Source organism: Bos taurus, chromosome 8, assembly GCF_002263795.3.
Source record: "Bos taurus isolate L1 Dominette 01449 registration number 42190680 breed Hereford chromosome 8, ARS-UCD2.0, whole genome shotgun sequence".
Classification (NCBI taxonomy): domain Eukaryota; kingdom Metazoa; phylum Chordata; class Mammalia; order Artiodactyla; family Bovidae; genus Bos; species Bos taurus.
In genome coordinates this window covers 9,522,702-9,538,370 of record NC_037335.1, presented here as the reverse complement: position 1 = coordinate 9,538,370, position 15,669 = coordinate 9,522,702, and the positions used below count along the sequence as shown (strand labels likewise).

At 40.9% G+C, this 15,669-nt stretch overlaps 1 protein-coding gene across 4 annotated transcripts in view; it reads right to left on the bottom strand.

The window, feature by feature from the left end:
* Window positions 1–15,669, bottom strand: part of KIF13B (kinesin family member 13B) — a 210,024-nt gene that overhangs the window by 96,208 nt on the left and 98,147 nt on the right. For 3 of the 4 annotated variants that reach the window (XM_002689472.6, XM_010807728.4, XM_015472410.3), the window contains exons 11-13: window positions 11,518–11,730; window positions 9,866–9,976; window positions 4,120–4,254 (exon numbers count right to left, since the gene is read on the bottom strand). In XM_002689472.6, coding sequence (XP_002689518.4) covers window positions 4,120–4,254; window positions 9,866–9,976; window positions 11,518–11,730 — 459 coding nt within the window. Of the gene's footprint in view, window positions 1–4,119; window positions 4,255–9,865; window positions 9,977–11,517; window positions 11,748–15,669 lie in introns of all 4 variants that reach the window. The other variant, XM_015472409.3, reaches the window with a different exon arrangement.

Below are 15,669 nucleotides of genomic sequence, written 5' to 3'. Positions count from 1 at the left end.
ATGCAGAAAAAGCTCTGAACTACCCCCTAGATTGGAGTGTGAACTGCCTCACCCCAAGACTGCATACAGGTTCACTCACATGTCTCTGACCCTGCTTTTGTTCTCTTTGCCCAAAATACTCTCTTCCCTTCATCCAGATACAAAACATTAATATCTTCAATACTTAATTCTGACCTCTTCTCCTTGCAGGTTTCACTAGTAGCCTACACTGACTTCTCCCTTCTCTGAACCCCCAACTACATCTAGAGTCAGCACCTCAATTTACTATCATGTAAGTGTTGTTTTCCGGCTATTTAGGCAGCAACCTATCCAGGACTCCTGCATCTTCAACAAGCACAGTCCATGATACACAGTGGATGCTGCTAAGTATCAGACGATAAACTGAATTAAAAACAAAAACTATCAGAGGTAAAACACTAAATAGCAAAGTTGTTGCTGTGCTAGGTTGCTTCAGTCATATCTGACTCTCTGTGACCCCATGGACTGTAGCCTGCCAGGCTCCCATCCATGGGATTCTCCAGGCAAGAATACCAGAGTGGGTTATCATTTCCTTTTCCCGGGGATCTTCCCAACCCAGGGATGGAAACCCGGTCTCCTGCACTTCAGACAGAATCTTTACCACTGAGCCACCAGGAGAGCCCCTAAACAGCAATGGTCTAATCCAAATTCTAGAAGGAAAACTATTTCTTTTTTCAACAAATATTACATTGAGCTAGGCATTGTGCCACTAGAGATAAAAGATAGGCATGTAAGCTAAATGTACAGCTTACATTATAAATGACGACTTAAATGTCTCATTTGAGGTTACAATCCCTTTGATCAATCCGGAGAGAGAGAGGTACAGAGTGACATACTTCACAGGAAGGGTTTTCCCACCCTACGAGCAGGAAGAATAGCACATGAACACTCTGTACAGTCGCTCAGCCTTATCAGGCAGGCCTCACTTTGGACAAAAAAGCAGCATTGTAAAAAATAAGTGAGCAAGGAGATCTTAACCATCCGTGGGGGAAATGGAAATAATTCTGTGACAATTAAAACTGTAAAACATGCAGAATTCTCTTACTGCTATAATGTAGAGGGAAATGAAAAAACAATGTAACTAATATTTATTTAGTACAGTGTCATTTAGAATACTAGAAACACCATAATTGAAAGCACTTTATTTCTTTGTTAAAAGCTTTTCGATGGCCTCCCTGGTGGATCAGTGGTAAAGAGTCCACCTGCCAATGCAGGAGACACAGGTTTGATCCCTGATCTAAGAAGATCCCACATGCCTGGGAGCAACTAAGCCCATGAGCCGCAGCTACTGAGCCTGTGCTCTAGGGTCTGTGCGCTGGAACAAGAGAAGCCCCCACAATGAAAGCCAGTGTACCCCCGCTAGGGAGTAGCTCCTGCCCACTGCAACTAGAGAAAAAAGCCCAGCAGCAACAATGACCCAGCACTGCCAAAAGCAAACAAACAAACCAACAACAACAACCAAAAAAAAAAACATATATATATATAAAAAGCTTATTGAGTGTAGTTGGAAGAGTGCTTGCCGTTTTCTTTTCAACATATAACTTACAACATGGAGTGAGGATATTTTCCGCGCCTTGGTGAACTGCCATACTCCTTTATGCCTCTACCACTTTATCCTTTGAGCTTTCAATGTTGCAAAGGATCTCCAAGAGTTTCTCTCACGTGACGTGCTCTTTGGTTTAACCCTAATCCTTCGCGACATCTGCATTCTTCTTGTCACAACCACTTTCATCATTTACATCTGTAAGTTCACCTTCACTAACTTCCTCTGGCTGCGCATCTAGAATCGCATGAATGACCGCAATGTCAACATTATTTCCTAAATCGTGTCAACTGGAATTTGTGGAGGCTGGAACCATGCCACACAAGAGCTGCCTGTCTATACAACTAAGATGCAAAAAGACCCCATGAGTTACGTTCTGCTTAGAGTTTGGCCACCATACCTTGCTTCTGCCAGTTCCAGACAGAATAGATAAACAGAGGATTCTATTCTGGAAGAGAACCATTCAACTTGGAAGTAGAAAGAATGTTGGAGGTAATTTAATCCAGTGGCCTCATTTTACAGACGGGGTGCTCAAAGTCACCCAGTGATGTGAAGTCATCTGCCCAGCATTTACACTGACCTGGGAATGTGACAGCAGAGAAACAAAAACCACTCGGCCTCTAAATTCCTCCATCCCACATCATGGTATCACTTTACTGAAGCAGAACTGTTCTTGGACGGAGGTCATCCTCTTGAATGTGCTTTGTCATGAATATACTCTTGTCATGGGTTTAGCCTGGCCAGTAAGAAACCAACACTGCCTCAGACTTTGCCAAAGCAGGGCTGACCACACAGTCTGAATCAGAGTCCCAACACCTCCTCACAAGATGGCCAGAAATATTTTGACTGCCCTCCAACAGTCTTTAAATAGTTTCTTTGTGTAATTTTTTAGTGAAGAACAGATAGGAACTGGAGTTTTTTTTTCATATTGAGTATACGTGTTTGTGCGTTCTAATTTGAACTTCATCACGTCAGAAGAGAAAAAGAACTCACAGTTCTGAAGATCTAAAGGGCAAAATACTTAAGTCCCATGCGAATACTGCATCTCTCCTGAAGCCTGAGGATCCCCAGCTGAAATTCTAACACAAAAAGCTGCCAACGCTGTTAGAAGCATAGCGAGAGATGTGCTAATCCGTCACTGTTTCCCAAAGGACAAGGGTAATATAATAAAGTACCAGAGGATCAAGTGAGAAACTGGTATGTGGGATAATGTATGTATCAGTAGGGCTTCTGTTTATAAAATGCTTCTATAGGTCAACTCCCATTTAAGCCTCCAGGAAGTCTGTGAGGTAGCCAGACAGAGAAAACTTCCATTTATAGAGGAGGAATCTGTAGACGGCAAGGGTGAAGGCCTTGAGAGAAGAACATCCGTCAAGCCAGTAGTGCTGGAGCAGAAACTCGGTGCGCCTCCCTCCCACCCCTGCTCTGCCCCTCTGCCCGCAGCACCTGAGCACGTTCACGTGAGTGTATGCACTAGAGACACAATTTAACGCACAGAGTAATAAAGCATGATACAAGATACTTAAGAATAGCAGGGCCTTATCAAAACACTACAAAGCAATTACCCCAGGTATGTCTGATAAAAACTGGGAAACCAGCCAACGCATCATGAATTCTTCAGCCTCTTTAGAAATCAAAGGACACAAATCTCTAATCCTCACAGTGCTTCCAACTGTACCAGCTCACTTCTTTGCTGTCCCAGTCACTAACTCAGTTAAATCCTCAGAGATAGTTCCTGTATTAGGAGAGGAAAATTCTCCACCTAGTATTTATTAACTGCATGTCAGAGTAACTCATCTATGTTCTGGGCTTGGCAATTTTGGTGAATACCTCATAATTTCTATAGTGTCTGATTCATGTTTATCCTGAAGCTGTCTCATCTTCCTGCTATATCCAACAACCTATATAGTTTTCAATGTATGTGACTATATAAATATATAGAATGTATATAGATTTCAATGTATATTTAGTTTCTTCTGCTCCAGGCTCTGACCCTCTCAGCCTCTAAGTGACTTAACTCTTCTTTTTGTAAACTGACAATCCAAAATGTTTAACTTTCCCGAGTTAATTTTTAACTTTCCTAAGAGTTACTGGAAACACAAAAGTTCAAGTCAAGTGGTCCTAATGACTTTTTAAGAACATTTCCTCTTGCAAACCAGGACCAGTCACCAACCGGTGTGCTGCACAGAAGCCACAGAGCTTTAGTGCTGATGAAACATTTAGTTTACAGGTCGTTCTGTAAGCTCAAGCTAGCTACTTAACTCCCTGCTTTAGTCACACTAAGAGTAAGAAGTCAAACTAATTAATTTGTTGGAGATAATATCAGAATACCATTTTTTACATTAACTAGGTTGAAAAATATATTTACATCACTCAAAGACGAAAAAGAGAGACTGGTCTCAGAAACCCAGGATTTTTCTACACTCCAGCTGAAGCAAACAAAAACAATTTGCTAACTCCTTTTTGAATATGCATGGTTCTCCAAGTACAAAGAAAGGATACTGTGAAATACTGCTCTATTTCACAGCAGAAAACAGTAGACAAGCTTACGACTTCACCTTTAAGTAATAAACCAGAAGTTCATTCAGAGCAGGATCAGCATTCAGATTAACGAGGAAACATTTATCATCCCCAACTTTAATTCCAGACGATTGAAGAGATATTCCAAGACTCTCAAGCTGTTTCTGTCGCTCCTGTAAACGCATTAGAGAAGAATTAATTCCACAAGCTATTGAGGCAGCAAGCTATAAAACGTTATATATGATGGTAATTATTAAATAACTTTATAACTCAAATATGTTTTCTTAGGACATGGTATCATATAGATGACTGCATTTGTCCTCTTTCTAAACTATATAAACTCTATAGCTGAGAATGAGAACAAACTCTAATGTTGCTTTGTTAAGTAAAACTCTTATTAATTTCAAAAGTAAAGCCATTACAAATCACCACCAAATATACTGAGCTCTCACTTTTCATTCTTGAAAATATCTAACATCCTGAATTCATCTTTCTCATTTAATTCTTTATATATGAGCAAATATAAGTGTTTTCTATTCAACCGTGATTTTCCTAAAAAGCCAAGTATTTAATACACTTGGCAGGTCCCCAGCAAGGATGAAGGCCGAACTCCCTCAAAGCCACAGGCCCTTCAGTCTGACCCACTGACTCCACCGTCACGTCCTGTCACCCCTCAACTAAACGTAGTTAATGGGGCATCTTCCAGGACCCTAAAGTCTCAACAACGCTCTCCCTAGCTTAAGGGGTTTCACACCTATTCCTCCAAGCTGAAGCACATCTATTCTCAAACCTGGTAACTTTTTACTCCAGCGTTTCTCTGTGAGGGCAGGGACCCTGTCTCCCCACTGGGGATTCCTAGCACCTCGCACAGTGAATAACGCACAAGAGCACTCAGATTGCCAGTGTTGTGAATTTTTCAAAATAAAACCTGCATGTTCAGGGAAGCCCTATTTGCAAAAGAACATGGACCTTTCCTTTCTGTGCTTATGTGTCTCTGAATTCACACAACATACATGTGTGCACATACGAAGACACATGTGACTCCTGCAACCGAGGCTGTTATTAACGCACACATCAGGGCAGAGCAGGGTGTTCAACTGTGTATACTCAGCAAATAAGAACAAGTCATTAAGAACCTTTGATTCTGACAAAAGGCAAGGCAAGCTGTGTTATTTAACTAGGGCCACACAGTAAGGCTGCAGGATAATTAAATTGCAGGCTTAGAATTTTGCTATTCTAGGCACAACCTCCTAATTTATACAGCCACTGCAACCCAAACAATCTCTCCTGGAATACCATTGCAAAGGTAGGGAATGGGCTATTTCGGTTCTGGGTCTTTGAATTGAGTCTCTTTTCTAACAAAAAAACATTATTGGGTTCTTTCAGAAGTTCTGAGTCATTAGTTTTCAGCACTCAATCCAAAGAAATTATTATTCTTGATAAAGAACCATGTTCCTAAAGCGAAGAAAGCAAATCTAATATAGCTTGTATAGTCCTTTCTGAGGGATACCTCTTTTAAATACATGAGGATATTTGTGTGATTAAAAAATAATTCCAATAATGAGAAGAAACATTTCTTTGTAAAAATATCTTTTTGTAAACTACAAATGAAGTAGGTAGACAGTCAGGAACTAACATTAAATTTAAAATGCAGGGTATAACTAGTACATGGGTCTATGCACTGGAAAAACCTGGAAGAAACCACAAAGATATTAACAGTTGCTTTCTTTGGATGACTGGATCAGTTAAATTTTCTTCATAATAATTTTTCTGTATATTCTATAAGTAAATACTACTTTTGCAACACAACAGTTCCTTTTACTTACATTCTTCTTAGGACTCTAGTGATTTAATTTTAAATTTATTTATTTTTTAATTGAAAGATAATTGTTTTACAGTATTGTATTGGTTTCTGCCAAACATCAACATGAATCAGCCACAGGTATACATATGTCCCCTCCTTCTTAAACCTCCCTCCCATCTCCCCTCCCCATCCCACCTCTCTAGGTTGATAGAATTCTGGTTTGAGTTCCCTGAAAGTCACTCAGTCGTGTCCAATTCTTTGTGACCCCATGGACTACACAGTCCATGGAATTCTCCAGGCCAGAATACTGGAGTGGGGAGCCTTTCCCTTCTCCTGGGGATCAAACCAACCCAGGGATTGAAGCCAGGTCCCCACACTGCAGGCAGATTCTTTACCAGCTGAGCCACAAGGGAAGTCCTGAGTTCCCTGTGGACTCTAGTAATTTTCACTATGGAAATAATTATAAATTTAGAAGAAATTTCATTACTGTCATCTAGTAGCAAAATTTTCATTCATAGAGAGGCAAAGGTAAGCCTGAAAAAGAATGTACGACTTAACAAAAGTAAAGTCACTCAAGAGTAAGGGAAAAGACAGGACTTAAATGAGATAACAGAGTAAACTCCTGCTTTCCCCTACTTCCTTAAGCATTTTCCTATCTTTTGAGACCTTATAATGGTAGAAATACCATAAAATTTTTGTTTAAACTGAAGGGCACAACATTGAAAACCCATCAATTCACTGTTACATCTACCACCAAAAAACACTCTAGGTTTTTAATTATTAATAAACTATAAAAGTTTGCAACATCTAAGAGTCAGTTCCAAGAATAAGCAAGTATTATATGATCAAATATAGTGACATTTACTATGTATTGCTTCTGATATCAGAGACTAGTTAACTTTTTCTATAAAATGTCAAACAGTAAATCTTTTAGTCATCTAGGTCCAATGGTCTCTGTCACAACTATTCAACTCTGCTAATGCCATAAAAAATACTAAAACAAATAAGTATGGCACATTCCAATAAAACCAGTCATGAAAAGAAGTGACAGTCCAGGTTTTGCCCAAGGGCTTAGTTTGCTAACCCCTGATCCATCTCACTTAAGTGTACACTTCATTACTGAGAACATAAAAGATGGAAATTAAAGAATTTGGTATCAAAGATTATGGCACTGGGCTGAGAAATTAGTCAACTTTAAGTTCAAATTATTTAATCAAAAATATTACTGAGCATATACTTTCAAAAACTAAGAGGAGGACTTCTTTGGCGGTCCAGTGACTAGACTCCGTGCTTCTAGTGCAGGGACCCAGGTTCAATCCCTGGTTGGGGAACTAGACCCCACATCCACCACTAAAGATCCCGTATGCTGCAACTAAGACCCGGCTGAGCCCAATAAATAAATAAAAATAAATATTAAAAGAAAAAAAATGAAAAGACACGGCTTTTTTTCCTTGAGAACTTTATAAATTCATTAGGTAATAAAAGTATACACACAAAAAACTGAACAACAGTAAATTAAGTATCACATGACTTAAGAGTCAAGAGAGTACAGGTAGGTTCCATAGGATTCAATGTCAGGCATAAGCTCTCGGGGCCGGCATGCCAGACGAAGATGCCACAGAACACAGAGGACTGCTTGAGAGCCTGGCTGGCTTGGAACAGACTCCCAGAAAGTTCTTACCAAGAGAAGTCCATTTGACTCAGTTCACCGAGATTTCCCCAAAGTTACCTGACCATGTACCATTTCTTTTCTCCTCAAAAGATGTATTAACAGTTGGTGGATAAACTGCCAGAAATCATTTTAGGGAAAGCTAGTCTGTACTGCAAATAGGTTGATGACCAATAACCCAGTGACAGAGAGAAGACAGCTGAAGGCACTGAAGCCTGGGAAGATGAGGTGTTGAATGTGGTGTTCAATAAAAACCAGGCAGTCTGCAAAAGGGGCATCTGACGGTGGGAGAGGACACTCAGGCAAGGGAAGATGCTACAGGAAAGCTGCACCACGCTGCACCGTCACTTAGACCCCCTTCTGGGTATCAGCGCAGGCAACCCAAGTACTCCAGAGTCAAGGTCTTATTCAGAGTAGCTCAAAAAGACTTGCATACATTAGTCCCAAATTGGACAATTATCAGAATGACCTTAACCTATGACAAACAAAGTTAAACGTGTAATGAGAAATAAAGCTCAGACACTGGTGTATTCTCTGTGTAATGTGAGGGATGTGCTTTCAAATAACCTCGTGCAGGGATACAGATAAAACAAGACTGGTCATATGTCGACCTTTAATGAAATTGGGTAATGGGTATGTGTGGGTTTGTTATACTCATGTTTTCATCTGTTTTGAAAAGGACTGTAATAAAAATGTTTAAAAATCAACTTAAGTCTTAGTGTGCACTAATATAAATCTAACATCCTCTTTATGCTACATAATAGTAGTACTGTCCTACAACATCTAATCTATCTACTGATTCTGGACAGCACACTGAGAGATGGAACTTACTGAGTAATGAAAGGAGTAACAGTTCTACACATTCATGAACACCAGGAACAGTGAACACTAGAGATTTTCTAACTTTAGAAAAGGAAGAGAGGAGGCAGAGGTGACTTTAAATATCTGGGTAATAACAGGCCCTATCTTGCAGGGGTATTGGGAGGATTAAATAAAATACTGTATTTAAAAGTGCTTAGTCAACGTTGTTTGTTAATCGACTACACCCCAATACAAAATTTAAAAAAAAATTTTTTAAGTGCTTAGCATCAGGTGCAACATGGAAGTGTACTCAGTAAGTGCTGGTTATTATTGCTATTATTAGTTACTGTGCACAAGTGGGCTTATTCTCTCAGCTTTGGAAGACCAAACAAGGCCAGTGAGCAAAAATGGAAGAACAGAAGATTTCGGTTACATAGCTACTACTGTCAGAGTTGCCCAACCATGAAATGATTGTTCAATGAGGTACTGTGTCCCACATTGTCATATACATTAATATTTCCAAGACAGGCTAAATAAGCCTCCAACAGGAAAGCCATAGAGTAAATCTTTACTAAGCAGAGACTTGGACATTTTAGGATTTTCTCTAAACGCTAATATTCCCACTGGAAGATTTCACAGCTCTATAATAAATGGTCTAAAAATGAGACACGGTCACTTGGGACTTAGATACTTCATTGTTACTTTTTACTGACTTGTCAAATGGAAGGAAGCAAGAAGCTCACAGCCTAAATATCCACTACTACTAATTTTGTAGCTGGGTAAGTTTCTGAGGTTTGGAAAACATTTAACAGAATTGGGTATTCTCAGCCAGTGGCTAGTTATATCATTAAAAAAATTTTATGGCCCTACAAATGTATTTCTTACATAGTGAATACTTAATTAACTGTAGTTATGTTTTCCTTAAACTTCAAATTAACTTTGTAAAGTACAGACTCCTGGATTTAGGTCTTATTTAAATCAATGTGGAATTTCCCCTGTGGTCCAGTGGCTAAGACTCCGCCTTCTCAATGCAGGGGACGTGGTTTCAACCCCTGGTCAGGGAACTAGATTCCACATGCCACAACTGAAGACCCTGCATGCTGCAACATAAACTCAGCGAAGCCAGGCAGCCTTTTTTTTAATAAACAAATCTGAATTGCTAGATTTGCTACATTCAAAGCTAAAAGTCAAACATGCATTACCATATATAAAATAGATAGCCAATGGGAATTTGCTGTATGATTCAGGGAACTCAAGCCTGGTGCTCTGTAACAATCCAGAGGGGTGGGATGAGGAGGCAGATGGGAGGGAGGTTCAAGAGGGAGGGGACATATGTATACCTATGGCTGATTCGTGCTGATGTTTGGCAGAAACCAACACGATACTGAAAAGCAATTATCCTTCAATTAAAAATAAATAAATTTTTTTAAAAAGGGAACAGAAACATGCTCCGCACTGCACTGCACAAGCTGCCACAAGGCTTCTCTCTCCTTAAGCAGGAATCACGAACCTGGGCGATCTCCTCGGTCTTCCTTAGTTTCTCCTCCCAGGTCACAGTCATTTCCTGGATTAGCTTCTCTGACTCTTCCAGCCGGTCTTTCAGCTCTGGAGATTTCATTGCCTACAAGCAAAATGTTTATTTCATGAAATGTGTGTATGATGTCCTGGAAAAAGGACACCTTCACTAAACCCAAGAGGACAAGAGGAACAATGTGCCCCCTCGAAGCTCTACAGCTCGCTGAGGCTCCTGACCCACCTAAGACACAAGGACTGTCATTGACCCACAGCATCCAGACTAGAGGGTCCCACAGACTCATCCAGTTATCCAGTGGGCTTGAAGAAGACTTCACTTTCTCCTTTTCCTCTAAGCTACTGCTACTTTGAGGTCTAACTACAATTAGGGAGATAAAGAGTTCAAACTATCAAGGACTTATTTTTTTAAATCCCAGTAGGTCTAGACTCAAGACACGTGACTCATCCTGGTCTTCACTGATGACTTTGGGTATGTATTCAAGGATACACAGACTAAACTAAATATGTACATGCTACGAACTGGATGGCATTATTACACCAGGAAGACACAAAACTTCAAAGAATCTTGATGAACTGTAAAATTATTCCTATAAAAACAGAGTAAGATTCAATAGGCAAAAAAAAATACAATCAAGATAATTATTTTGACCACGTAATTTACTGATGGTCATGAGAAAGATGAGGCTACGGTCCCAGGTCCAGGAAAGAATTCCACAGTGCTCGGAAATCATAGGAACAGAAATGCTAATTAAAGTAGGGATCCTGAATCTGACATTTTATCCCACTTTTGATAAAAGATAAGCATTTGAAACTATTATATACAGGATGGATAAATAACAAGGTCCCACTGTAGAGCACAGGGAACTATATCCTACGACAAAGCATAATGGAAGAGAGTATGGAAAAGAACACATATAACTAAACCACTACACTGGACAGCAGAAAGGAACACAGCACTGTAAACACACTGCACTTCAACAGATTTTTAAAAACTAAAAAAAGTCTGTGATTAGAATTGTGTAGGCTTCAAATTCAGTAACAGAACTACCTACTGTAGCTTGTTTTAATACAAAGGATAGTGACATAGAGCACTATTAAAAAGATGGCTACTTCTGCTCTAGAACATTTTTTCTTATGAACGAAATTAACCCATAATATGAAAAAGCTAGGTGCAAGACCACAGTGTTTCTGTTTGGACTTCAACCTGCAAACATATGATTCTACAAAAATCTATTTGATTTCTCTTCTAATCAGCCTATGCCCATTGGCCACCATTTGCTGCACTAATATTAAGTTGTTATCTGTTTTTGTTTCAAGCGCCTCTCTTTCTCTCCCCCATTCTACCCCTTCTCTCGTCTGTCGCCTATTCAGTGCAAAGACACATTTTCTCAGTTACCTTTACTCTCTCCTTCTAGTCAATCCTTTAACACCTGTAAAAACTATCTAAACTTCAACTGTGACAATTTATCCGTCTTCCTTTATTACTCATCTCAAATTTATCTTCCTATAGGAAATGCAAATATTCTGAGTTGAATGTTCATCGTTTAGGCCCCAAGGGGAAGACAATTCAGATTCTAGCTTTACTAGATTTTCCTAGACCCACAGGCATGGCTCAACTAGGCCTTATACCTCCGCTTTGGTTAGCTGCTCACGGAGTTTTTCCACTTCTTCCCGGAGATCCCGAATAATTCGTGCATTGGGATCCTCATTCACCACAGCGTGGTTCACGATGTGCTTGGCACGATCCGCATACCGTAAGGTTGAAAGGGTTTCATCATAGTTGTCAGCTGCGGGGCTCACTGTAGCTACCATGGCGGTCTTGCTGTTACCCCCAAGGCTGTCCTGGAGGAGAAGAGAAACTGAATAGCTTTTTCAAGCTGGAAGAAAGCATCATATGGGAATGCTGAAGTCAGAAATGGTGAGATAATGTCCCCAGGTCAAACACAGATTTAAGGGCAAAGCCAGGACTTAAATACAGGTGAACTGACTCCCAGTCCCTTGCTTATTCTTCTCTGGCAAGCTACTTTTCTGCAAAAAGGAGCTTTGGTTTTTGAGAAAGAACAGGGAAATGGTAATACAAAGAAGCCCCCTTTTATTTCAGTTTAATAAAAATTCATTCTAAGTCAATTTGTCATCTTTTAATAGGCAACATGATACCATAGGTCAGGAGACTGCTCAGAATAAAAAAGGATGCTTCCTTAAATACCTGCAAAATCTCCCTGAGAACTGAACAACCCTAATAACATTTGATCAAAGAGTGATTACCTACAATCTATTCCATAACACCATACATCTGGAGTGTCTTAAGACATAAGGAACAATTACAATCTTATTAAACAAAAGATACACTGAAGGTACTACATCTTATTCCCTCTGACAGCACTTCAAACACTACTAAAACAGGCCTCAAGTTCTGTACAACAGCTTCTAGAGTTCAGACAAGGGTGCCAAAAGACAGACATTCATCTCCATTATACGAAACTGCTAACTAAATAAATGAGCTTTAGAATGGGCTCCAACCAATTCAAAAACCGACTTTCCCTTGACAGCATTAAAAATAACTAGATATAACTTGGAATTACAAAATGAGACTTGGAAAATCAGCTCTACCCCACGCCACTTTACCACACAAAGGCTACATGAACTCCAACTGCAGGAGGTGGCCTCGAGATGACCCCCAGAGATCTCGCCTCCTGGAATTCACACCCCAGGGTCTCCCCTTCCCTCAAGTGTGGGCAGGACTTGCTGATCTGCCTCTGAGGAAGAGAACACAGAAGTGTTGGCCTGCCATGTCTGAGACTAGGTTACAAAAGACTGGCTTCTCGGGACTTCCCTGATGGTCCGGTGATAAAGCATCCGCCTGCCAATGCAGGGGACACGGGTTCGATCCCTGGTCCGGGAAGATCCCACATGCCATGGGGCGACTAAGCCTGTGCACCACAACTACTGAGCCTGTGCGCCTGGAGCCCGTGCTCCACACAAGAGAAGCCACCGCAATGAGAAGCCTGCGTACTGCCGAGGAGCCCTCGCTTGCCACAACTAGAGAAACCCTGCACACAGTAACAAAGACCCAGTGCAGTAAAAAATAAATTACATTTAAAAATTTAAAACAAAAAAAGGCTGGCTTTTTTTGTGCGTGTTTTTCACTCTGAAAGAAACCACTGCCATGATGTGAGGCAGCCCCAGAAAGAGACCAAAGCGGTGAGTTTGGGAACACATCTGAAATGCCTGTCCACAAGCACTCAGGTGAGCAGATCCAACCCCAGCAGCCTGGCCAGGACTGCAGCCGCGGGAGACACCCCCGCCAGAACACTTGGCTGGCACCCGGAATCTTGCCCAGAGGAACTGAGATAATGGATGATGGCTGTTCTCAGCTGCTAAGTCTTGGGGGTATTACACAGCTATAGGTATATACCAGCCCTGGATGAGAGTTACCCGGAAGACTTGATTCAACACCCCCTTTCACCAGTGAAGTATCACTGAATTACAGACTCACAATATTACAGAGAACATTCAAATAGCCCAGTTAAGAGGAATTCATTAGGACACAAGAAAGCCAACTCTATCTTTGGGCAGCATCAACCAATATAAAATTCTTTTTTTTTCTGGCCAAGCTGTGCAGCATGGGGGGTCTCAGTTTCCTGACCAGGGATCATATCTGTGCTCTGTGCATTGGGAGCATGGAGTTTTAACCACTGGACCATCAGACCAGGGAGCTCTCCAAATTCTCACTTTTGAAGACAGAAATTTTTTCCAGTATCAACATATCTCAAATTTGTTTGAACAACCTGTGATTTACAAAACTCTGTGCATAGATGATTTAGTCCTCAGCCTTGTGTGAATTATTATCCCCATTTTACTGATGAAAAACCAGAGGTTTGTTGTGACAAAGGAGGTTAAACAACCTGCCGCTGATAGATCCAGAACTCGTACACAGAAAATATTCCAGCCCAGTTGTATTCTACCTTCCAACCCATTATAATTTCTATCCCCCTATAGCTGCCCACGATAGCACAAGAACAAAACAACCCTTAGCGACACAGAGAGAGTTCAGACCTGAAACCTTTCCAAATTGTTCTGTCCTAATGCCAGAAACAAAATAATTCCCAACATATTGCTAACAGTTCAGTATAATCACTAACAATATGTCCACTTATTCACCCATTACTAAGATTTTGGTTTTCCACAGGAAACATAGCTATGATAATTATATCTTTGAAGAAAGTACTCTTCAATGCATGAAAAGGAAGGAAATGAAAGTAATCTGGGCTTTAGGAAGCAAAGGCAGTTTCTACAAAGTCTGGATGGAACTGCTTGCTTCACTCCTCTTCCAGACACTGACCACACGTTGCCGGTGCCCAGTCTTGGCAATTTGCAGAAAAAAGGTCAAGAAGAATCCCATGCATGGTAATGCAGTTCAAATATTATATACCAAGATCACAGGAATTACACCTCTGGTTGGAATTCAGTCCACAAGCAGCACCATGTAAGACTGCCCTTCTAGAAGCACGGCATTCTCTCAGCCCACACCGATAGCAAATGCTACTGGGGAAAAGCAGATTGCTAACAATGACTACCACAGGAGAAAAGCATGTGTATTGTGCTTCAATTTGTGCTGAGGAAAGGAAACCTGGCAAACGACAAATATTTGATATTTTAAAAGAGCTTGTGCCTGAGGAACAATATGCTTATATTCAAAAATGGCCTCATGCCACCAGCAAAAAGGAAACAGCAACAGAAGAACTGGCACTCGTTCAAGAAGAAAGTAGAAGGCCTCTTGTTTACTCTTTAATCGTTTAATTAGCCAAATCAGATGAGCTTTGTTTCAGCAACGGCAAATTAAATGGACCTAAGACAGAAATTTGATTTTGGAAGTCGGAATTTTGTAAAGCTGAGAGAACTCTTGGAAGTCACCTAATCAAATTTTTTCATTTTACAAATGAGAAACTGAGACCCAGGAAGATTTACAGACTTACCAAAGGTCATAATGCTAGTGCAGAGAAGAGCTGAAATCATTCATTCACTTAGCTCTTCATGGAGTTTACCATCTAGAGGGTGATGCTGGCGAGCAAATACTATAGGCTACGAACTAAAGTAGGGATGAATGCAATACGGTCCGGGAAAACAGAGAAAGCGCAGAAAGCACAGTCCTCAAAGGTTAGGAAAGACTCCCAGAGAAAGTGACATTCGACACCTAAATATGAATAAGCAACACTGGGGTAAAGGGGATGGAGAGGAAAATGTGAAGCGGGGTGGAAGAGAGGAGGAAGGATGTACCCGGCAGAGTAAGAGCAAAGTCTCCATCACTCGGCTAGACTTGATCATGTCAAGAAGCAAAAGCTGAACAATGAGAAGTCAGGAGGAGCCGAGTAAACCACAAGTCTTTAAAGAATCTGGACTAAGATAAGGCCCTCTGGGTGGTGACTTCCCTGGTGGCTCAGACGGTAAAGCGTCTGCCCGCAATGCGGGAGACCCGGGTTTGATTCCTGGGTTGGGAAGATCCCCTGGAGAAGGAAATGGCAATCCACTCCAGCACTTTTGCCTGGAAAATCCCATGGACGGAGGAGCCTGATAGGATACAGTCCATGGGGTCGCAGAGTCGGACACGACTGAGCAACTTCACTTCACTAAGGCCCTCTGGAGAGTTACTGAAGAGAGTTAAGTTAAAGAAGAGCATTGATTTCGAAAGACAGCAACCTCACTAAAGAACAGGATGGACTAGGAAAACTAAGGAAAGGAGTTTCAATCCTCCAGGAGAGAAAAGAAACCCTTCATTATTCA